Genomic DNA, 25,809 nt, shown 5'->3' on the forward strand with positions numbered 1-25,809 from the left:
ACAATTTCCTTCTTGATTTTCATACAATAAAATTAATAAAAAAAGGAGAAATATGCAACTAAACATACAATTTTTAATATGATTATATGAAGTGTTTCCTTCCCTTCTTCTTTACCTAGGATTAATTTTTTATTTCCCCATAAAAATTAGAATCTCAAAACCTCAAAGAATTTCCTTTCTTTCCGATTTCCCCTTTATATGATTATTTGGAATTTAAAATATTCGCTTCAAAAACCTATTAGTGTATTTAAAAATGTTTGTGCTCGAGTAATAAAAAGTTTCTAATTAAATATGCACATAATTTATAAGTAATTAACACTTTAAAAAAATTGGATTTTAAGTTAAATGTAGAGTGGTTAATTTTAAAAATATGCCTTATGCATATTTTTAAAGTTGTAAAAATGTTCACTCATTGATTACTAACAAGTTTTCCTGTAGGCTGGAGTCCACATGTGTATTGTGAATATCAGGAAGTTTTCTTCAGCAAATCATACATGGAGGCATCCTTTATAAAGGAATTAGTTCTTAAGCACTATAAAATAATGCATTTAAATAATAACCCAAGTATAAAATTTAAAGGGACAAAGATTTGACCTCCTTTCTGAGCAATTACATTTCTTCTAAATCTGTATCAACTGAACTGTGCTTACTAGTACAAATGCAGCAATATAATTATTATTTCAATAGTACATAGTGTAAGGGTAACTAGAAAAAAATCAGCTAAACATCAACATTCAAATAACTGAGATAATCACGAAATGAAAACATAGCTAAATTGTGTAGACTTCAGTCATTCCTTTAAAAAAGGGGAGATTTCTTAAAGAATATGTTTTAAAAGGGTGGCTTGAGACATAGTGAACTAATACACACAGCGTACGGAGGTAATATGCCACTATCACCAAAGAACTTTGCGTTAAACCAGTCAAGGACAAGCTCTAGCCATCAGCAGTGGCCATATCTCAATCACGGGCCCGGAATATCTCTGCCTACAGGTGTAGCGTTGCAAAGGAATGGCAGGCTGCATGCTGTTCGAAAATGACAAGACACAAGAGAAAATGAATGCACCTCTCCACTGAAGAACTCAGGAGATGAACAAATCCATCAGTCTGTTTTGGAGTCAGAGCGAGCTAAACCCTCGACCTTTCCATGGGCACGCCCATGAAGGGTTTTCATCCTCAGAATAGCACCTTTTATGACAGAATGGTTTTTAGTACCCAAATGCTTTATTATTTGTTATCTGAATGAAATGTTAACAGAATAAGATTTGCTATGTAAATTATTTGTAATAATAATATTATTCTTAAAATACTTTGTTGAGTCACAGAAACAATCTTGTCTCAGACAAGTTCTAAAAATCCTAATCACTACTCTACCCGAATATTCATATATATTTTTTCCTATGAAATATATGAATCTAGAACTTCTAAAAATATACTTATTCATTTAAAAGTTTAGGATTTACTTTTGATACTACCCATTTTTTCCAATAAAGAAAAATGCATACTTATATTTATTTTTTTACACTATACTTCACAATAGCATTTCCCAAATTGCAACCCATGAAGCATTATTTTGGTACGATGTTAAAGGTACAGACTAAAACAGTTACAATAATATGCTATTTTTTAAACTTTAAAAGAAAAATGTTGTTTTACTAAATACTATGAAAGTTTTTTTTGATTAATTTCATGCAAAATAATTCATTGATAAGTGAAAACTACGAAACAGGGCAGCTGGAGCATTAGGCACACCCTAATCCTGTGCAGTTCCCCCCCCCCCCGAAATAATGGAAAATTACTATGACAATCAAACCATAAGTATAAATAAAACTGTGTATGGGAAACACAAAAAGGAAAAGAAAATGAGTGGAATAACAGCAATATAACACATGGTGTCAGAGTATCTTGGAGTTGTTTTTATACAACTGTATGCCATTTAATAATACATATTCTATGATATACAATGTACAATAAAGAACAAAAGGTCAAACTGATATTTTACACAAAAATTTTAGCTCAATCACTTTGTTAAAGTTGTACTGTAAATAATGTCCTTTAATGCCATTTGCAACTTAATTAGTTCTTTCATTTCTAATAATGTTTACTCTTCCTTTATTTACCATGCATTTATTTTATTTTCAATAATGATTCAATTTACATAATTTAAAGAATACCCAGATTTAACAGCTTAAAAATACACACAAATTATTACTAATACTTCTTTGCTTTAGTTATTCTTTTTTCCTAAAAATTTTTAACTACCACTGGATTAGCTACGATTTTAAATTAAAAGATGCTTTGCCAGTATTATTTTGGCAAATCTCAAGTTGACTGTATTAACAATCCAAAGTGGAATATACTTTCATTTAGTTTCAGTTTATAAGAAAATGTAACTGACACCCTCTGAACATTTTTTTCCTATTGTTGCTTAAGCTCAGAGTCAGCCCTGTAACAAAACATGCAGTTTTAATATTTGCTTTCAATTACAAATCTTGTAATATATTTTTAACATTTACATCATAATACGAAAAGCATTTTCAAAAACATCATGCAGTTGCTTATGCTCTCCAAAAAGGTCTAAACAGTAAACTTAAAGTGATACAGCATATGTTGTGTTTACCTCTTATCATTAAAAAAATGGATAGATATTTAAACATGGCTTCAAAGATTTGTTTAAGTTTCTTTCAAACATGAATATAAGCAAAAGTGAAATGTGTATGGCCAGTATTTCAAATAAATGTTTAGCATCTGAATGAAAATTTTTGGGAAATGCTGCATTAAATCGCAGCAATGTGAGTGAAATGATACTAACCGAATGATTAATGAAATGCGATGCATTTCCAACATGCCGTGCATCAACAGTGTAAGTACAGGAATCATTATCATAATCAAGATCAAACAGGTAAGTTCTGTTTATGTGATCATAAGTTTCTGCACGAGCTTCCGCATCTTCAGAGGTAATTACCTATCAAATAAATTTAAAAAAAAAAAAAAAAAAAAAAAAAAACATTATTAACAATACAAATTAAAAGTAACATTAAGTGAAAAGAAATCTGGTTTTCCTTTCCTTCTGAAAGAGCACTAACTACCGGTATATATCATGTCCATAAAACTCCTTATTTAGCATTTATTTTCCTACTTGTTCAGTCACAGACATGTACAGTACAACTCCAATTATCCGAATCAATTGGGACCGGACCACATTCCGGTAAATTCGGTTTTTTTCTAAGAAAGGATCTATGTACACTTTAATTAATTACTGTATGTACTATATATTGAAAATGGGAGAAAAAAACTATTTTTAAAGAAAAAGAAGTTTTAATTAATTAAAATGAAAAGGCGACACTTTTACATAGATGTTATATAGCGTACTGTACAGTACTTGCAAGTGCTGAATGTTATTCCTTGCTGAACATCTCAGTCAAAATAAGCTGTTTGACTGACTTCATCCATTTTTGAGAGCTAACACTCCATCTACTTCAATGCAGTTTCAAGACCGGCAAGGGCTTCACTAGTTGTTGTCTGTTTCAGCTTCGACATTAAGGTCATCTTCTTCAACACTTTCTTCTCTCACACTTTCAATAATTTCCTCATCATTTGGAATTTGAAACTCACATCATACATTCTGCTGTATCCTCAACACTAACTTCTACACATTCAGGAAGTTTCAAAAGAATGTTTCTTAGTTCCTCAAGTGACACATCTTTCTCAACCTCTCCTATCTCTTCCCTTTTCCTTTTCTTCTTCGGTTGATCCTGAAAAATTCTGAAAGCGATTTGGATAGTCGGAGTTCGGATAATTGGAGTTGTACTGTACTGCCAATCATAAAAATGTTTTAAATTATGCAGATATTGATGTCTGCATTTTTAAATTAAAAAAAAAATCATTTTTATAAAAATTATAAAATCTAACCTTTTTTATATGGTCCTCTGATCCCTATACTTATATTTAGGGAAATTCTGTACTCATTACAAAAGATTAAAAAAAAAAAAAAAAAAACTCTGACTCCCGTATAACAAAAGTTAACTGAGTTTAAAATTTTAGATATTTGATGTCATTTTCAAATCAATGTTAATAAACAAATTTAAATAATTCAAGATCTATTTTTTTCTTTAAATGCCCTTCACTGACAATCTTTCATGATTTACTAATGTGTATGTGATTTATAATGTGTTATAATTTTGTTACACTTGATATGCCAAAAGAATTTCACCCTATGTAATTTGTGTTTTGAAATGGTAAAAAAGTGTTAACATTTTCATTAAATTTTATGACTTTAGAATTTAATACTCATACAAAAATACATTAAACAAGAAATAACATTTTTGTTTCAGTTTATGGATATGATATTACAAGTTTGCTATGAGCCAATACTAAGGCCTGCTAGTGTTATGTAAAATGGAAAAATCTTTAAAAAATTTAAGATTGCCTTTTTGAAAAAAAAATTCACAGTACAGTCTTTAATCCGCACTCGTTGGGACTTCGGCGATTCCGGATTAGGGATTTTTTCGGATTATAGATCATCAATTTAAATCTGGTAAGATGGCATGCAGAAATTATAAAATTAAAAATATGAAACCGTAATTTATGAAATAAAGAACAATTATGATCTAAAGGGTATCAAAATTTACAAAAAAAAAAAAAGCTTAATATTTATTTGTTTACTTTATTAAACATTTCTTTCAATGCAAGTTGTTTAAGTTGCTTCGCTTTATGTGATAATACTTTCTCTTTAATTCTATAAACAGACATAATTTCTTGTTCAGTTACAAAGTTCTGCTGTTCAAGTCCTGTAATTGCTGTGCCGAGAATATCGACTAACTTGTCAATCGAAATTTTTTCGTTTTAACTAACCTCTCTGTCACTTTCTTCATGCCTTTATACATTTTTTGCAGCACTTCCACTTTTTGTTTGATGGACATCGAAACATGCTTTCACTTTGTAGATCCTTTGGCAGCTCCAGAATCGGAAACTCTTTTTGACATAATCGAAAGTTTAAGCCTACTTTTTATAAAATTACTGTAACAGTCTGCAAAAAATAATAAGCCGGATCCAATTAGAAGATTAAGGAACAACGCAATCTGCAACATTAACTGAAACAGATAATTTTAGCGTAGCTTATACAGTCAAAAGTCGTTAATTCGGACACCCATATTCCGGAATGATCTATAATCCGGGCCTCAAAGCTACAAACTTTCTGCGCATGCGTCCATTGACGCATGCGCGTGAGACCTTTACGGCTGCGAATATGCGCGAGTGCATGCGCAAAATACGTTTACGCATGCGCGTTTAATGTATAACGGACGGTATAAGCTAAGCTAAAATTATCTAATTCAGTTAATGTTGCAGATTGCGTTGCTCCTTAATCTTCGAATTGGATCTGGCTTATTATTTTTTGCAGACTGTTAGAGCAATTTTATAAAAGTAAGCTTGAACTTTAGATTATGTCAAATAGAATTTCCAATATATATTTACTAATATGTAAAGGATCTACCAAAGCGAAAGTATGTTTCGAAGTCCATTAAAGAAAAGTGGAAATCCTGCAAAAAATGACCTCACCATTCCAAAATCTGTTTATCAATTTCGCACTGTTCTGCGGCGGGTGATGAGGGGGGAATGGCGCGCAATGAATTGGAAGTTGACCTGTCAGCACTATACGTATCTTCAGGGCAGATGCTTTCAACGCTGCGGCGCGCAATAAATTGGAAGATGATCTATCAGCTTTATCCTTATTTTTCAGGGCAGATGTTTTCATTTTATTTGGCTTATAATTCCTTACTAAATGTAGTATTTCATCTCGATGTACTCCGTCTTTGATATGATTTAAATCAAATTCCTCGTCATTATAATTTGCTTCCAATAGTGAAGAAAGTGACACAGAAATTATTGAAAATGAAAAAATTTCGATTGACAAATTAGTCGGTATTCTCGACACAGCAATTATAGGACTTGAACAGCAGAACTCTAACTGAACAAGAAATTATGTCTGTTTATAGAATTAAAGAAAAAGTATTATCACAGAAAACGAAGCAAACAACTTACATTGAAAGAAATATTTAATAAAGTAAACAAATAAATATTAAGCTTTTTTGTAAATTTTGATACCCTTTAGATCATAATTGTTCTTTATTTCATAAATTACGGTTTCATATTTTTAATTTTGTAATTTCTGCATGCCATCTTACCAGATTTAAACTGATGATCTACAATCCGGAAAAATCGATAATCCGGAATCGCCGAAGTCCCGACGAGTCCGGATTAACGACTTCTGACTGTGTTGTCCGTTATACATGAAATGTGCATGAGTAAACATATTATGCGTTTACGCAGAAAGTTTGTAGCTTTGAGGTCTGGATTATGGACGTCTGGATTAAAGACTTTGTACTGTTTATATATATATATATATATATATATTGATCAATATTTTTCATGGCAATCAATACAGAAATTCTCTTTACTTAATCTATTAACATCAGAAACCTTTTTCAAACTCATATTTTATTTTTAGTAACTAACACATGTAAACATTTTAGTCTTTAATTTGTAGACGGCCTCGGAATATAATCTCCAAATTTAAAATGAAATATCTCAGTCAAATTTTGTCCTATAGGAGTCATAAGCATCATCATGTGTTTATTTATTTATTTATTTTCTTCTTCTTCTTTTTTTTTTTTTTTTTTTTTTTTTTATATAATGAGTAATTTTTTTTTTTTTTAAGTATAGGAAGTAGGAATAAAAATTAGGTTTCATAACTTTTACAAAATTGATTTTTTAAAACTTAAAAATGCAAAAACATGAACATTCGAGTCATTTAAAACACTTTTGTAACTAGAAATACGTGTCTACAACTAACAGCTGCAAAAATACAGGCTGTATATGGATTTCTATAGATATGGTGTTATATCTACTTGTTCATTCAAATGATTCTGCTTCAGTGCAAATTTCATGCATTAATCCAACTTCATTTATAAAAAATAACTTGATGCACAAATATTCATCAAACAGAATCCTCCGAAACAACATAAAATGGATGGAATGAATGAGTAGGAATATACAATACCTACAAGCAAAGAAATGATAATTTCACAGCTTTACTGCATGAAACATTTAGTAACTTTCATCAAAATTAAGCAATTTTTACACTGTTTAAATATAACATCACAGCAAATGGAAAATATTCATGCAAAAAATAAAGGTTGTGGTATCACTTTAGATTATTACTTATGCTATCATATGCACCAAAATTAGCATTTAATAATCTTTTTCCTTTACTTTACACGAAAATGCAAAAGAAAAATTGCTTACCTTGAGAAATAATTTTCAGAAGTGCCATTCAAATTATTCCTAAGTTTTAATTGACAAAATACATTCATAAACTTAAAATACAAAAAACACAAGAAAGACTATTTACAAGAAAAAGTAAAAGAATCTTTCAGTTCAGAATCAGGAAGGCAGGCACTCAGTGAGCTCACTCTCATACAAAATGTCCATATCAGAATCAGTGAAATACCAAACTCTTTAGAAGATGAATCATCACCCTCATCCACGTCACCAATTGGCTCATTTGCCATACTAGTATGTCCTTGCTTTGATAAATTGTGCTTGGTCACCATAATAAATTGAAGTCAAGGATTTCTGAAATGAAGTATGTGATCTAAGCAATAAAAGCAATGCAAAGAGTAACAGAACCCCACATAATAAACCTACGTACTAGTGAAAAAATAATACGAAAAAGATTTGAAGGGACATCAGAAACAGGAATGTTTATATCATGTGCCGAGTCAAAGAGACAAGCTATGCTTGTTTACATTAGTTTCCTTATCTCCTCCACAATAACCAAAACCAAAGTTAAGCAGAATGGGATCAATCTGAAGGTCAGACTCTTAAAACTGTGTTCAGTTCAAAAGTAAAGGACACAAAATGCCATCTAGTGATCTTTAAAAAAAAGTTCAGCACAAAGTGTACATAATATGCATCACCCGTCCCATGAGCACAATTTCCGGTGATGCTTGGGTGGGACGCCCAACAAGAGACATACATAGGGAATGTGTGTTTAGGATGCCAATCTGGAAAGGGTTAATAATAGATTAACAATCATTTCTACAACTAAAGAGCTACAAATTAACTGTTATGACTTTGAGAATTTGTATACTGCATTACCCTTACAAGAAAGTCACAACAATCATTCACAACTTCCAAACTTGTTCCTAGAAAGGCTTACAATAATTACAATACATAAATGGATTACTTACCTGAAATGCACATTGTTCAACAACTATATTAAATTAAATAACACCATTTTTAAACAAGTAAATGGAATTCCTATGAGCAAAAACTTCTTGACACAATTTCTGCCCTTTACTTATTTACTCAATTAAGTTTCAACAATCTCTTGACCAAACAAATTTAAATCTTTTAGCAAACACAGGTATACCGAATTACATTTAATAATTTTGATGCAATAGAAAAATTTCAAATATATCCTTCTTACTTAAAAATTAATAAAAACCATTAAAAATTAACAAGAAATAGAACATCTTGATCTTCATATAATTAATTATAAGAAAATTAAGCTTCTTGACAAAAGAAGAATCTTTAATTTTGCTACAATTAAACTCATCAACTGGAAGTCCAATATCTCTAGAAAAGCTATCAATAATGCAATACTCAACCAAATTAATAAATTTAAAAGAATATGCACAGAAGTTGATGGCCTAAAAGACGAATGATGAACCTAAAAGAAAATGAACAAGTTGTACTTACACAAGTACGGCAAAAAAATAGCATACTCACTAATTTTATTAACTATTATCCTTAATAAAGCTGCTGTTAAATATCTTATCTAATCTTTAGACTAACAGGTCATAATAAGCTCGTCTTAGACCCATGGAAGGACAAGAAAGGAAGTCTGCAAGATTTAAAGATTTGTATATTTTGTAATTAAATTGATTAAAAAAACGTTCAGTAAATATTCTAGTTGTCCCCCCCTTTTTTTTACTGTAAAATTTTTTACCTTGAGTTAACTTTCAGCCAGAATTAATTCTAAAATTCAATTTTACTCTATCTTAAGTATGCAATTCTTGCAATTAGGTCTTCTGTTCTATTTACTGTCTTGCCACATTGAAAGAAAATTTGTGAAAATGCACCCCCTTCCAATCTCAAATCCAGCCAAACTGTTGCAAGTTAATTTACAATGGACTTTTTCCTGTTCTACACTTCGCAACCCTAAGCAATGCATACTTATTTCTCTCTCATTTGAACTTTATTTTGTTGGGGTAAAATGTGTATAGTTTTAAATTAATCTTGGAATTACTGGAGTGTTCCTCAAACTACTCCCTGGCAGTTCGACCCTTATGACATGATGCATTATCCTTTTTGGTAAACACCATCTCCTACTGGAAATACTGTTGCCATGAATGGGTCAACCTGGTCTGCAATTATGTTCATATAGTGCACAGATGTCAGGGATTGCTCTATGGGGATTATAGGTCCTAATGTGCTCCATGAAAACATTGCCCATACCATAATACCCCACCACCGGCTTGTCTCCGTCCAACTGTGCATTCGGGAGCCAGGGTTTCGTTTGGAAATCAGCGTATTATCACACGTCCATCGATGTGTTGGAGCAGAAAATGTCATTCGTTGGACCATGCAACTTTCTTCCATTCTTCTAATATCCAATTCCGATGTTTCTTGGCCCACTGTAGACGCAGCTGGCGATGACATGCTATCAGTGCAGGGACATGCTTCGTCCTCCAGCTGCATAGGCTCATACCCAGCAATGTTCACTGCACAGTGTGTTGAGAAACACTGAGTCGCCACTATTGTAGCTGGTGGTGATTTCAGCTGTTGTAGCTCTTCGGTCACGACGAACAATGCATAGCAAATCTCCGTTCTCCTCTGGAATTAATGCACCAGCGACAACACACTGCTGGTCGGCGACCTTGTCATTTCACCATCCATACATCATTTTCAATATGTCCTTACAACAACTGCATGTGAATAGTCCACTAAACAGGTCGTTTCTGATATTGATGTTCCCAATTGCCAAGCCATAACATTTTGACCTTTATTGAAGTTTGATAAATCAGCTGCTTTTCCCATTGTGTTGCAAAACTTGCTATATAGCGAAAGACAATGCATAGCCGCTTTACATACTCCAACATACTCCGCTTTACATACTCCAGCTGCTTGTTATAGATGGAGGGTGGTCATAATATAATGGCTCTTCGGTGGTTTTTTTACATTACTGCTAACAAGAATATGTATACATGTTTCAGGACTCCAGGTGCAAGCTTGGAGGGGGTTAGAAAACACTGATAGGTATCAGAATCACACAGGAAAGCAGGGTCCCTACAAGTAATACACAGGTGGTGCTGTAAGTGAGCTCTTGAGGTTAGGATGTGTGGTTTTTCTCATTGCAGCCAGTGACAGAGTGAGGTGTGCATGCATCGTTTTACTAATACTGAGTTAGCTGATAGTCATTCCGTTTATGGCATAGCTAATGGAAATGTTTGAGCTGCTGTACAGTTGATTTCCAATGAAAATATGTATCCTTTACACTTCCGATGCACGACACTGTGCAGGTGTGACCAACATGAATAACCAACTTCGAAGAGGGTCTTGTTGAATGCTGTGGACCGAAATCCTGCCACAAGTATACACATGTGCTTGCCACTGCAACAACTGCATCCACATCAACCATGTGGTACCTTCTGCACAGTGAAGGCTTACATTGTTTTCACCTTCACACAGTCCAAGCACTGCAGGCAGATATCTCCGATGTGTTGCACTTTCATAGTGGTTTCTATAAAATGTGTGCCTGAACGGCACGTCCCATGTTCTGTTTGATTCATTGATGAAGCATTCTTTACACACGAGGGGGGATTCAATACCTACAAGGATCCAGACCAGGTGCCACACAACAGCACTTGGCTGTTAATGTGTGTGAGCATAAATCATGGTTGACTGTTTGGTAGGCCCATATATGTGATCACTTCAAATGAATGCTCACAAATATCTCACTTTTTCTGGAACTACTGACTGATATTCCTGCACAGATTACATGCTGAATTTTGTTTTTACACAATGGGGCTTCTTTTCATTACAGAATTTCTGTACGTGACCATCTGGACAGGACATTTGGAGGTAAAAGGATTGTGCATGGTGGTCCTGTCGCATGGCCCCTATAATCACCTGACTTATAGTCTGTTGATTTTTATTTTTGGGGAGCCATGAAGGCTACTTTCTATGAAATAGCAGTGGATTCTTAAATGGACCTTGTTGCAAGAATCGTCGTTGCTGCTGCTTTGATCCACAAACGTGAACATGTTATTCAATCCATGCAACGTAGGTGTCAATCATGCATTAATGCCGATGGGTGGAATTTCGAACACCTCTTGTAATGCTTTTAACTATTGTGCTATTTTTTTATTGTCTAATAAAGTGCTTAATACTGCTTTCTGCATTGTGTTCTTGCTTTGTCTTTACATCTCTTTATCACGTAACAGTGGCATCAGGGACCCTGCTTTTCTAAGTGATTTTAATTCTTTTTGATGTTTTCGACCTCCCCTTCAAGTCTGTACAAGGAGTTCTGAAATACCCAGTATATATATCACTGTAGAAGCTATGCAGAGATGCAATGCAATGACATTGCAGAAAAAGAAAGGCCTCTGCCTTAGCAAATAGTTCAATGTTTCAAAAACCACATTCCTGACAGCGGTGACAGCCAATTTATGGCCACCTGAAAAATAAATTACAATTAAGAAAGAATTCATACTTTTAGAATTTAGTTCTTATGTACATATATATATTTACATTAAAATCCCATTATTGAAACGATGCCCTTTTTTTCTTGGTATATCACCTAAATTTGGCAACATTTTTTTTTTTATTTTCTTGGTACTTTGGCTGTTGGTAAAACCCACATGTACTCAAATATAAACAGATATTTGAAACACAAAACACAAGGATATTTTTTGCTTTTTTATATACAATTATAATATATTTGCTATATAGTCTTCTTTAAAAGTAAGAGAAACTGCACTTATGTATTTTTTTAAATTTATTTATTCTTCTTTTGTTAGTCCAAATCTAATATTTATTTATTTATACCTAGAAATTTGTTAAACTCAAAATTCACACAACCTCAGATCCACGATTACATGAATTTTTGGTTTTTTACATTACTGCCACAAGAATATGACATATGCTTTGATACTTTTTCTGGATACATCTCCAAAATGTGGAATTCAAAAATGCTCTTAACTAAACAACTAAAAATATCTAACCAGGAACATATGGAAAATATGAAACGCATAATATCCCTTTAACATTAGAGAACACTGTGTGTGCAATATCAAAGAAACAACTGCAAGATCTATTAAGAAAGAGCTATGAGAAATAATCAACTTAAAAAATGCTAAGCACTATTTACAGAAAAATCAGTTCTCTTAACAAGTTGAATCATTGAGTGTATAATTAAATTAAGCAGAACCTCTTTCTTGCCCACAGAAAGTCAAAGCATGGAAATCTTGAAAATGTTTCAGGTTGTTACTTGAACTAAGTTCAAATTAGAAAAGACACGAAAACAGCAAAATCTCAAAGAAATAAAATTCAAAGTAAGAACTACTTACTTCACCTAAGTACTCCAGAACAAACTGATCTTTTGGAATAGGTTCAAGACTTTTTAGACCCCAGCCACAGCCATTTGAAGTCCTAAAAATAGCAACTTTCACCTAGAAGAAAATAACTGCATAAAATATTTCTTTTTATATCACTAGTCTATGAAAGTACACTTCAGATTATCTTGAAACAGAGGTATTTGTTCAGACTGCACACACATCTCAATACTTGCGTCTGCGCACGAGTCTTGAGCTCTGGAAATTTTGTTACATGAAAATGTGTGCTAAAAGACTCAGAGAATGTATGGCTGTGAGTGGTCATGAACTGTGTAAAATTAATGAGAATAAAGGTGTTAAATATTACTACAGACCACGAGTGAATTGTGTGTGTAACATTTCTTCTCCGTCGGGACCAGAGATCTATGGATTAAGAGTCATCAGCAAGTAATGAGTGAGTCAGCACAGAGGTATTTGTTCAGATTGAGCACACATCTCAATACTTGCATCTGCGCATGAGTCTTGAGCTCTGGAATTTTTGTTACGTGAAAATGTGTGCTAAAAGTCTCAGAGAATTCATAGCTGAAAGTGGACATGAACTGTGTAAGATTAATGAGAATAAAGGTGTTAAATATTACTACAGTCCACAAGTGCATTATGTGTGTAACATTTCTTCTCCGTCGAGACCAGAGATGTATGGATTAAGAGTCATCAACAAGTAATGAGCAAGTCAGCAGTTTCAATATCAAAATAAAGTGCCATTTTATTACTGAGATACTATATAACAGTTTGAGGAAAAATTTATAGTATTTATGTACTGTGTTAAAAATTTTTTGAGAACAATTACTTATTATCTTGTTATTTTATTAAGAGTATAATGTTAATAAAAAAAAAAGCACTAAAAGAAGATTTAACGCTACTAGCTTTAGAACTAAATATAGAATTAAGTGAAAAAATAACTTGCTAATTTAAAGCTAGCGATTAAAAGTAGCAAAGATTTTAAATCCGATGCAGATTCAGTCATAGAGTTGGGTAATTCGACAGTAGAGGATCATAGGTCTGAAGAAGCTAAGATATTACAATTAAAACAAATTAAATAGCAAAGATGTAACGCAGAATTGGAAATTGCTCGATCATGAGTTAGAAGCAAAACTGATAGTAATGGTCAAAATGAAACAAAAGAAGAAAATTACGAGTCCTTATCAAATGTATAAGAACTCTAACGTTGAAGGTTCCAAGTAAACCTAAAAACTGGAGTTATTTTTTCTCTTCTTTAGAAAGAGTTATCACAACAAAAAATGTGCCTGAGAAATTTAAAGCAGAAATATTGTTAAACTTGTTAGAGGAACGGGTTTCAAATATTGTGTATATAAGAGATGACGATATAAGTGACTATGAAAAAAAAGGTATTATTCTAAAAGAATTCAAACCTACACCACAAATAAGAGAACTTAAAAAGTGTCATTGGCTAAATGAGTCCCATGTGCAGTTCATGTCGCGATTAATGACAAATTTGCAACATTACTTAAAATTCATGAAAGTGTTCAATTTCAAAACATTGAAGCAGTTAATAATATCAGACAAATTATTTGAGACCATGAAACGTCAGCCCCTATTTCTATCAGGCAAGCTGAAAATTGGTTTCCACCTCAACAAATGGCAAAGAAGGCAGATTTATTTTTCACATCCCGCGGAAAATTCCTTACCGAAAGTGTCAAGAACTTAAAAAAATCTCACAACAATTATAAAACATCGAAAAATGTTTCAAAGGTATTCTTTGCTAATGCAAAAGGCTTAAAATGTGTTCTTTGCAAGGAAAATAATTTCTTAGCAAAATGCCCAAAGTACTTGAACTAACAGCAAATGATTGAGTTGAAACAGTCAAACGTAATAAATTGTGTTTTAATTCCTTGAATAATTTGCATTCTGTGTCTAACTGTAATTCAAAACTTTCATGTTTTTGTAAAAAACACCATCATAACACCTTTCATTTCCCGAAGCAGAATTTGTCTTTTTGATGGCACCAATAATGGTGTTTCAGATCAAAAGAAAAAATTCAGGCACTAGTAGAGGTAAAAGGGCAACAGTCAAATGAAAATATAAACACAGACTTGAAGACTGCAGCTACAGAATTCGTACCTAAGAGCTCAGTATTCATAATTCAAAAAAAAAAAAAAAAAAAAAAAAAAAAAAAAAAAGAAATACAATTTGAGCACTTCAGTTTGTTATTTATAGAATCAGGCAGGAAATGAGGTTAAATTACGATGCATACTTGATGGAGGTTTTGAATACAACTTTTTATCATGGAGGTTATGAATTTATTACAATTAAGGAATGAAAAATCTAATGTAACTGTATCAAGTTTATACGATGCATCTTTAACAATGAAACACAGAGTAAACACATCAGTAAGCAATCTGGATAAAACTTACGTAAGAAATCTAGACATTTTAGCTTCCCGAAAATAACTGCAGATATAACTCCATCTACGAAAATTGACATTCGTATTCAGGAGTTTAACAATGTTAAGTTAGCGGATAATAAATTTTACATACCAGAACGAGTAGATATGCTCCTGGCACAGAAGTATTTTATGAATTGTTACGGCCCGGGCAATTACAAGTAAAAGATTGAAATCTTATACTTCAAAGCACAGTATTGGGGTTTTTGGTTTCCAGTGGCACATCAATGGTAAAAGATAACAGAGTTCACTGTAGGATCCTTCAAGAGGAGAATGATTTAGATCAAACTCTTAAGAGATTCTGGAATGTTGAAATAGCCATTCCAAAAAATAAAGAAACAGCAATATGTGAAGAACATTATATGCAAACATTATATTGCAGATTTCTGGACTTCTACTGTACTGTGATCTACAATACAGTTAGTGTGCCATACCTAGCTATGAGAACTCTTGAGCAATTGTTGATTAATGAAGGTCCAAGATTTCCATTAGCTGCACCAGTCTTACTTTAAAAATTTTTATATCGCCAATGTGCTTAGTGGAGCGGAATCTTCGAGTACAGCAAAGGAGCTTTAATCTCAGTTAACTGTCATACTAAAGAGTGCAGGAATGACACTACACATATGGTGCAGCAATCATGCTGAACTTGTGAAAGATAACTACGCCTATCCTTTTACTAATGAAGAAGAATCTACAATGCTTGGAGCATCCTGTAAGCCTAGAAGAGACTGTTTCAGTTTTGGAGTTAAACTTGATAATGACATAGTTTTTACCAAATGACAGATATTGTCGACAGTAAAGCCAAAATATTCCTCCAACAGTTGTGGTTGTTAAAGTTAAATTGGGATGAACCACTGCCAAATAAGGAAGCTGATAAATGGAAGAAATTCTCTACTGAATTAGAAATAATAAATAGAAGTTAAAAGGCTTATTCTTATTGCAGAAGTAGACCAGGTGAAACTTCAGGGACTTGCAGATGCCTCTGAGGTAGCATACGGAACAGCCATATATTGCAAATCCTGTTTGAGAGATGGAGAAGTGAAGACAAGGCTAGTGACTAGTAAATCCAGAGTCTCTTACCTATGAAATGAGTTACTATTCCGAGATTGGAGCTGTCTGCGGCAGTCTTATTTGCAAGATTAATAGAGTTACATCAGCATTAGAAAGTCCTGTGAACAAGCTGTATCTCTGGAGTGACTCTATGATCACACTTCCAAAGGGAGTGTTACCAGTTGAAGACCTTTGTCGCAAATCGAGTGACAACAATTCAAGTGTTGACCAATGGTTATCAGTGATGATATGTATCATCAAATGAGAATCCAAGTGATCTTATAGCCCGAGGTCTGGACCCAAACAAACTTTTACAAAATAATATGGGGTGGAAAGGCCTGCTGTGCCTGAGAAAAACAAGTATCAAAATAAAGATATTCCGGTGGAAGTCATTGTGAAGGACTTTCCAAACAAACTTAAAATCCTTAGTAACTAAAATATTTCTCTTAATGTAAAAGCTAACCATTTCATTGAGGATTTCTTAAATTTAAGTAATAGCTACACTAAAATTATTCCCATTATAAGTTTTATTTTTAGGTTTGTAAACAACTGCAAAGGAAAGGAAAAAGTTTCTGACCCTCTTCAGTGCTTGGAACTACAATTTGTCAAACTTAAACTGATTAAGATAATTCAAAACAGTGAATTTAAAAGTGAAATCTCAAGCCTTCAAAAGGATGGTAAGGTACCTCCAAATAGTAAGGTAAGAAATATTTTTCCAGTTTTAGACCAATATGGAATTTTACGAGTTGGAAGAAGATTAGCTAACTGAAAACTGAATTTTGATAGAAAATGGCCAATAATCTTTCCAAAAAATCATAAGTTGACTAAATTAATTATTGTGATGTTCCATAAAAAATAAATGCATATTGGCCCACAAGTATTACTGTCTCTTTCTGGCCCTTAAACAGATGCAACATTTGCAGAAAAATAGTACATGAGTGTGTCATATGCTTCAAAACAAAATCAGTGCCCACTCAACTTCTGGGTCAACTCGCTCAAGAAAAAGTTAGCCCGAATTTTCCGTTCCATTGTGTCGGAGTTAATTTTTTTGGTCCTTATTTTATAAAATAACCACAACAAAGAAAAGGTCGCCTTAACACGGTGCATGTGTGCATTTTCATTTCTTTTGTTACAAAGGTTTGCCATTTCGAACTGGTGACAGACCTGTCTTGTCAAACATTTATTGCAACCTTAAACCGTTTTTTTTTTAGGAGAGGCAAGAATGCACGCATATTTTCAGATAATGCTACCAATTTTTTGGCAGTAATGCAGAATTAAATAAATTGAATAGACTAGTCAGCAAACCAGTGGACTAATTAGGCAATTATTTATAGAGCATTAATTGATCTTTCATCCCCCAAGTGCTCCCAATAATGGATGTCTTTGGGAGGCAGGTGGCAAGTCTCTTAAGATTAATTTGAAACGGGTATAGGCAACTTGAAACTAACCTATGAGGAATTACTTGGCAACTTAAAACTAACCTATGAGGAATTACTTGGCAACTTAAAACTAACCTATAAGGAATTTCTTACAGTAATTGCTCAAATTGAGGGGATCTTGAATTCTCGGTCCTTTCATCTTTATCATCTGAACCAGAGGACTGATATTTTGACACCAGGCCACTTCCTGATAGGCAGTCCTATCACTGCTATATCAGAACCTAATATTTTAAATGTTGATAACAGATTAAAGATCTGGCAAAAATTGACTAAAATCATGCAAACATTATGGAAGTACTGGAGAAATTACTACTTGAGTAGAATGCAAGGAAGAACTAAACGGTTCTTGAGAAAAAATATATATATAAAAATTGGAACCATGGTAATTTTAAAGACTGATAACATTCCCACATGTAACTGTCCTCTTGGCAGAATCATAGAGATTTTTCTAGGTAAAGACAATAGGGTGAGTATAGTTTCAGTGAAAACAAAAAGCAGTATTTTCAAGAGATCAATTAATAAAGTTTGTGTCTCACCTAAGCCAAACTAAAACAAAAAAATGTATGTTTGTAATTAATTATTGTTTCTTTATTATAGTTGTTGACATTTAGTAGATATTCATGTTATTATGTTGATGTTTACAATTATTTACCTGTATTTTACATTGTGACACTGTGTAAAAGTTTGCATTATAAAGGTTACGATTTTGAATGATTACATTATAAGATATTTCTCCCACCTTCTTGGCATGCCTTCGTGGTGTAGTGGTCAGCACACTGAACCAGTATTTCAGAAGTCCGTGGTTCGATTCCCGGGGAAGGCGTTGTTAATTTTTCATCTTTCCTGCTTCCAAAATACCTAATGTCTCTACAGTGGCACCCAAACTAAAAGGGTGTTGGAGGAGGATTCTCCACATCCAGGATTTGATGATTGGGTCCCCTAAAAACCCCAGCCGCCCTTTAAAAGAGGGAGTATATAAGGTATTTCTCCCGCCTTTTTGGTGTGGTGGTCTGCATGCTGGGCCAGTATTCCAGAGGTCTGAGGTTCGATTCCCAGCGAAGGCGGTGAAAATTTTTCATCTTGCATGCTTCCAAAAAACACCTCTACATCATGTGAAGGCCGCTAGTATGTTCAGACTGCGCACGCATCTCAATACTTGTGTTTGTTCATGCGTTTTAAGCGTTGGAGTTTTTGCTACATGAGAATGTGTTCTAAGAGTGTCTGAGAGAATTCATGGCTTCAAGTGGTCATGAACTGTGTAAAATTAATGAGAAAAAAGGTGTTAAATATTACTACAGTCCACGAGTGCATTGTGCATGTAACAGTATTAATTTGTGAATTATTTTCAGTTAATTTTTTGTTGTAAGACTAAAAACAGGATTTAGCTTTATGCAGTGACACGGCATTAAACTGCATATCAAGATTTTGGTATTTGAGCATTACAGCAGAAGACAAAATAGCACTCTGGTGAAATATGAAGAAAAGGGATAATGTAAAATAAAATGCAAATAAAACATTTCAATTTTATTCATATACAAGTAATTATACATTTTTAGGATCACCAAATTATTATACCTTTAAAGATTCTTAATATCTTATTAAACAACTTAAACTACTTTGCTATTAAAATCTAAATAATTATTCTAATCATTAAAATCTAACTCCCCCATATGCTACTCCAAACACTTTTATTATATGAATTTTTGATTCCAGCAAACTGCATACAAATGTACAAGCTTGCATATCTTCAGTTATCATCTTCAAACAGGTAATATTGTTTAATCCTGTCCCTATTTTTATTTCTTTCCCCTTTTTTAATCCAACTTAAACCACTTTTCCTCGCCTGCCTTCCTCTAACTCTCTTAAAACTTCTCCGTCTTTTTTACAGTTAACTTTCTTCACGGTTCTTTCCACTCCAAAAGTTGCTCCTATTCTTCCTTCGCCACGGGCGGTAGGAGAACTTTTTCGCCTCTCGAATCCCCTTCCCCCTCCTCTCTGCTCCTCCATCCCTTACTCCGAGCTTTAGTCGCAAGACTCTCTCCCCCCCCAGCCCATCCCCAAGGCATTAGCAACTACTGCGGTTTTCTGTATTACCTAATATACCTTTCCCAAGCCCTGGAAAATTATGTTTCCCGGCTGATTGTCTTCCAATCTTTCCGATTCCATTAATGCAATGCATTCAGGAATTCGCCTTTAATCATCACCTCTCTCTCTTTCAATCTAGTAAAATAGGTTGAAAGCAGAAAGAATTTTTTCGTCCATAGTGTGGACTCCTAATTCACTTCTTTCCCCGTAAACCCTTAATGGTTTCCTTCATTACCCTTTAGCCAGTGCTTTTTCTTAATTACTTCAGTTTTCTTAACGAAGTTGTGGAGGTAATTGCATTAAGTTGCAAAGGTACTCCGGAAAATATCGCCTTGGGCCAAATAATTATGTAATTTACAAGGAAAATTTTTATTGTTGGAGTCTAAATAATTTTTTTAATACATTGGAATGTGTCAATCTAAAACACAGAGTAATAAATAATCAACTGCTTAACACTGTATAAAACCAAATAAAAATACTGCAAAACCCAATGATATTTTTGTATACAGTGATATGTCATTAAAAATATTAAGTTATTTTTATTAATTTTTATGCCATTAAAAAGAACAAAAAAATACTAAATACACTACTTACTGCTTTTTTAAATACATGCATCATTATAATATGCTTTAAACGCTTTATACTTTAAATCTCACATTAAAGTATGTTCCTATTTCCACTATGTACAGAATAAAAAAAAAAACACTTAGAGAAACATTGCACATAAAACAGATCTAGCATAAAAATAAGACTCCTATATCTAAATAGTTTTATAAACTGTTTACCTTTTGACCATGCTGAACTACCCGGTTGACACAAGTAGGAGGGCACTTGCACAATTTGTTACATTCATAGATAGGATAACCTGGAAGTAACATTAATCGACGAAACCTATCGTAAGCAAAACGTCCATCCGAATCTTTAGGACAACAGGAATGACGATTATCATAGCAGTTATCACAGCAGCAAAACGCAAGAGGCTCTCTATGGATGTCAGCATTTAAAGATATGTAATCATGGATAAACTGAAAATCCACTGGAGGTTCTTCTAGATCAACATCATTTTCAACTTTTATAAATGCAGTAGGATTAAGGGAATTAATACTGGTTTCCCATTCTGCAATCTTAACTAAAACAACCTTCCTACATTCATACAATAACATAATTTGTACCAAAGCACTAGACATTCGGCACAGTTCACAGTTTGGCATGTAAAGAATCTCTTTTGCTTTAGTTTTTAATTGCGAAGGAGACAGCTTTAATCGTCTTACAAATGTTTCAGGGCTATCAGCTACTAATGCACACAGTTTTGTAAGAATCAAAATATCACAGGGCTTGCGTGTAGTAACTTCATTCATAAAAAATTTCAGGATTTTCCTGCTAATTTCTACAGACGATCTGTAAGAGATTTGGAATTCTTATTAATGATATTTAAATACACTCTAATAGGCAGTTATGTTTGCTTTTAAAAGAGAAACTTCTGTTTCTTGAAAAAAATGAACATGCATAATAAATTCTGTAATCAATTCCAATAATTTTAAATGAGAAAAATAATAATAAAATAAAAACTGAAGTTTTTTACATTAAGTACACATTAAAAAACCACCCAGACATATTATACCACCCAGAAGGCATTGTGGTTAGGGAAGCCTGACTGCGATAACGAAAGGCACAGGTTCGAATCTAAGAGAGAGCATTGTCTGTCCCTTCATAGCAGGTAGCAGTGGCTGCCTATTAGGTGCCTCCACAATAAAATGGTCATCACTTCTGGCCTTACTAATGGCCAATGCCATTATAGGTGCCCACCACTAGGAGGAAAAAATTTTTTTTGATTTTTTAAAGAAGAAAAAGAATGATGCCTTATCGTGTTATTCCTTACTTACATAATTTATATTTCAGTTAGTCTGAATATAAATTAATGAATCTACTTACAAGTGGTTTTTTTTCGGCGGCGGGGGGGGGGGGGGTCAGATGGATATTTTCTGGTCATGATTGCTTTAAGAACAGATATCAAGATATCAAAGCAATTGTCCAACAACAATTACAGGACTTAAACAAGGGGACTTTGTAACTAAACAAGAAATTGTGTCTATCTATAGAATTAAAGAGAAAGTATTAGTGCCCCTGTCCCCAAGAAACTTATATTGAAAGAAATATTTAATACAGGAAACGAAGAAATACTGAACTCCCCCTTTTTTTTCCTTTTTTCGGTAAATTTTGATGTGCTCTGGCATTGTCGAAGTCCCTAAAAGTCCAGATTTCGAACACTCTACTCTTATTTTTTTTCATCAGAAAAAGATGAAAACAGAAATATTATAATGGAGAAATACGGTACTGGATCATTACGATATCAGAAAGCAGAAAGAAAAGCTAAACAATTTACTATCTGAATCTGCGATTTTATAAAGTATCAACAAACAAACAAAGCTTGATCAACTATACAGTGTGTCCTATAAATGGCTGAATGCAAAGAGACTTCAAGGTAAAACTGTATCAGGATTTTTGCTACCAGACAAAGCAAAGCACTTTCATCAGAAATTAATTTGCCAACAGATAGCTGTTTGCTTTTAGACAGGGGAAAAGAGGAACCTATGAAGCAGGTGGGCATTTGAATTTACTCTAAAACATTTTTTGCACTAGCAATAATGATGATTTCAAAGCAGAAACAAATTCAACAAAATTAAACTATTAATAAACTTGTTTATTAACTACTACAAAATTGCTATATGCAGCTGATTTCTCAATACATTCAATAATGCCCCCCCCCAAAAAATTGTTTGGTGGCATTGTAAAATTTTAGTCTGACAATGCGGCATTACTACAATTATGAACAAACTGGGTTGTAGAACTCTAGCCATATACAGTAACTAAAACATTTTTTGATGCAGGTGTTAAATTTTAAAACAATTCTAAACGTTCCCATTTAGAGGTACATACAGTATTCCAATTAATTTTCAGTCTTTCACAATGCATTACAAGTTTTTTAATGTTTCTTTTATTCTATTGCTTAAACAAACACTGTTGCACAATCTGCTCCTTATATTGCCTATCACAAGTTCTACGCTTAAAGAAACTTTGGAGTATTTATATAGACTAGTTTATTACTCAGTTTGATCTTTTCATGTAACACTTTCAATTTTTTTTTTTTTTTTTTAGACAAGGAGTTGCAGAGAAATTGTTTTCATAACTCAATTACATGACACTACTGAATTTGGAAGTCATTAGAACAATAATGCCTAAAATAATGGGGTACTAATTGATATCAGACTAAAATCACAAGAGTTTGAAAATCAATTTTTTGAAATGTTTTAAACTTCAGTAACATTTCAAAAACTGCTTGAATTGCTATATAATTCGATACATAACATAAATGGTGATGTTTTTAACTCGCTCACTATTCATCATTGAAATGCCCCAACTAATTTATGGCTAGCAGTATAACAGCACAATAATGCATTACAATAATATTCCATCGGTTATTCCTAGAAATTGTAATCACACAGTTAAAACACTACTGCCAGAGGCACATTAATTTATTCAAATCACAGAAACTCATCAATCAAGACACAGAAAGATGAAGTACAGAAAACCCCTGCTGAACACAGACATTAGGAACACAATTTTGCATATATGCATCTTTATTGTCTATATTTAACTTTCCAATGTGAGAATTCAAATTATATGCGTTAATGCCACAGAGTGTTGGCTGTCTTGCTATCAGCCTCTTTAATGGTTGGTTTCAAAATTATTCATTAAAGGTGTCAAATATTGCTTAAAACAGCAAAACATGAGCTCTAATGTTCTAATTTTCAATAATGCTCCAGGATGCAAAGTTGAAGTCCTCACAAAAATGCATCCAAATGCAGAGGTTTTTATTCTTTCCACCGAATGTTAATTTTTTCATTCAACCAATGGATTAAGAAATCATAAAAACATCCAAAGCCTAATATATCAGGAATATTTACATCTCTGAAAATGAAGCCCCCAATGAAGGAAAGCACAACACACTTTTAATGACTTTTTAGAAGCAATTCAACATACGATACTGCATAGAAATGACTAAACTCAGAAGGGAGCAAGAGAATTGATCAACAATAAATGCTTGCTGATAACAGCTCTGGCCAGAGGTTGTCAACAATTTTATAGAACTTGCATCGATTGGAAATGAAGCAAAGGAAATCATACAAATTGTAAAAGAAATAGGAGACAAGGGATTTTCAAATATTGAAGAAAGAGAAATCAAATTAGTTGAGAATGATAATTGGGATATGACAAATGAAGAATTGGATGATCTTATAACACTTACAGACAATGAAAGCAGCGATAGTGAAGAAGATGAGCCTTCAACATGCAAGTTAACGAAGTGTTAAAAAAGGCACATGAAATATCTGATTTTTGTAATGGAGATCAACCCAAAATAAGAGGAGGACATTTTATAAGAAGTATCGAAAAATTTTGCACTCCTTGCTACGAAACGTTTAATGAGTTGCATGAGACATTGTCCCAAGCAAAGGGTACCAGCTATTTAAAAAAATAATTATAGCATGTACCTACTTTTTAAGCAGTAATAGAAATCCTTCCAGTTAGCATTTTTTTTTTTTTTCCTCTTTCAATTACACTAATATTTAGGTTTATATAAATTATACACACTTTCTTAATCTCAACTACACCTAACCCATTTCTTCCACAGAAAGTTAACGTTGTGGAATGCGATTTTGTCGTATGTGCAAAGTATTAATAACATAACTCCTACATTCTGCGAGGGTTTACTATACAGCACACCACAGCTGAACAACATAACAAACAACAGCAACAGCCTCCTATATAATTTCAACATGGGAACTGCTTTCTAAGATGATATTACAATTTGTAAAGCAAATAACTTTACATAATAAACAAACATTTAACAAGACATCACAGAGTTCAGTAATAATGAAAAATAAAGATTGCAGGTAAGTATATATATATATATATATATATATAAACCTTCTATTAAATAATTTTAATTTCAACTATAAATGAAATTAACCTATACCTTCTAATAGCTTCATAATACTCGATCAATTCTTTACATCCAATAAGATGTGGTAGAGGTTCCCAAGTACTCTGGTCCAAAGTATAATTTAACCATTTAACTAAATAATACTTTGTTCCATCCTATTCAAAATGGGAGGAAAAAGGAGAGAAAAAATGTAAAACATTTTATTTAAGAGAAGTTCAATATTACATAAAGAGTAAGTTACAATTTCTTTGAATGTCATCATTTATTCATGTATCTCATTTCCTGACAATGGCACTAAATTTAGAATTATGCACAGTTAATCCTAGATTTACACTGGTGCCATCAACAAATTATTAATTTCAAATCAGCCAGGAACCTTGTTCTTCAATAAGCAAGCAAATTTTACCCAACAGACAGCATATTTTTACTCTCTGTAGGAAAAAGAGCCTGTAGCTGTATCCTTAAGGCATAATTTTTCAATAAAACAAACATCAACCTAAGTTTGATCTGAAAATAAAATGCTTCTCTTCCATGCATTTTTAAAGGTACAATAAGTTAGAATAAACTATGAAAATACCTTCAAGTGAATAAGATTATAAGATCAAAAATGCATTGGTTTGATAAATAAAAATAACACAGAATACATTTTTTCTGACACACAAAACAAAACAAAAAAACTGCAAATAAGTAACATAAAAAAGATAAAATTCATAATATTCTTATAGAATATCTTATGCAGTAATTGCATACATTTGATAGTATATAATTAGTTTAAAGGTTTTGTCTCATTCTTTACATGCCTTTAAGGGAAGAACAATTGATTGTTGAGATAATCAATCAATAAAAAGTAAATGACCTTCCACGAACACCAATAATCACTTTTACACATTTTTTTCTGCTAAGTATTTGTTTCTGAAACATCAATACTAAAATAATCAAACTTCCTACTAAGTAAACTGCCAGTTCATTCGGATAAGAGTGATGCAAATTTTCATACTCTTTTTATAACCTCTAAGTAATACAAATATCGGGTTGACAAGAAAGTAATTTTGGTATTTTAGTGTGAAATAAAACTTAATTTTTTCCATATAAAAAATGAACTGCACTCAGTCAAATATCTTCCATTATCTTTGAAGACCTCTGCCATCTTTCT

General features: G+C 32.8%; 1 protein-coding gene across 3 annotated transcripts in view; it reads right to left on the minus strand.

The window, feature by feature from the left end:
• Positions 1-25,809, minus strand: part of LOC118205485 (histone-lysine N-methyltransferase SUV39H2-like) — an 89,208-nt gene that overhangs the window by 29,145 nt on the left and 34,254 nt on the right. For all 3 annotated transcript variants that reach the window (XM_035377770.2, XM_085808345.1, XM_085808344.1), the window contains exons 3-6: positions 24,690-24,811; positions 20,440-21,052; positions 12,635-12,736; positions 2,812-2,964 (exon numbers count right to left, since the gene is read on the minus strand). In XM_035377770.2, the coding sequence (XP_035233661.1) occupies positions 2,812-2,964; positions 12,635-12,736; positions 20,440-21,052; positions 24,690-24,811 (990 nt within the window). The remainder of the gene's footprint in view (positions 1-2,811; positions 2,965-12,634; positions 12,737-20,439; positions 21,053-24,689; positions 24,812-25,809) is intronic.

Source organism: Stegodyphus dumicola, chromosome X1, assembly GCF_044657685.1.
Source record: "Stegodyphus dumicola isolate Sdum_Otavi_A_Nest chromosome X1, ASM4465768v1".
NCBI lineage: Eukaryota > Metazoa > Arthropoda > Arachnida > Araneae > Eresidae > Stegodyphus > Stegodyphus dumicola.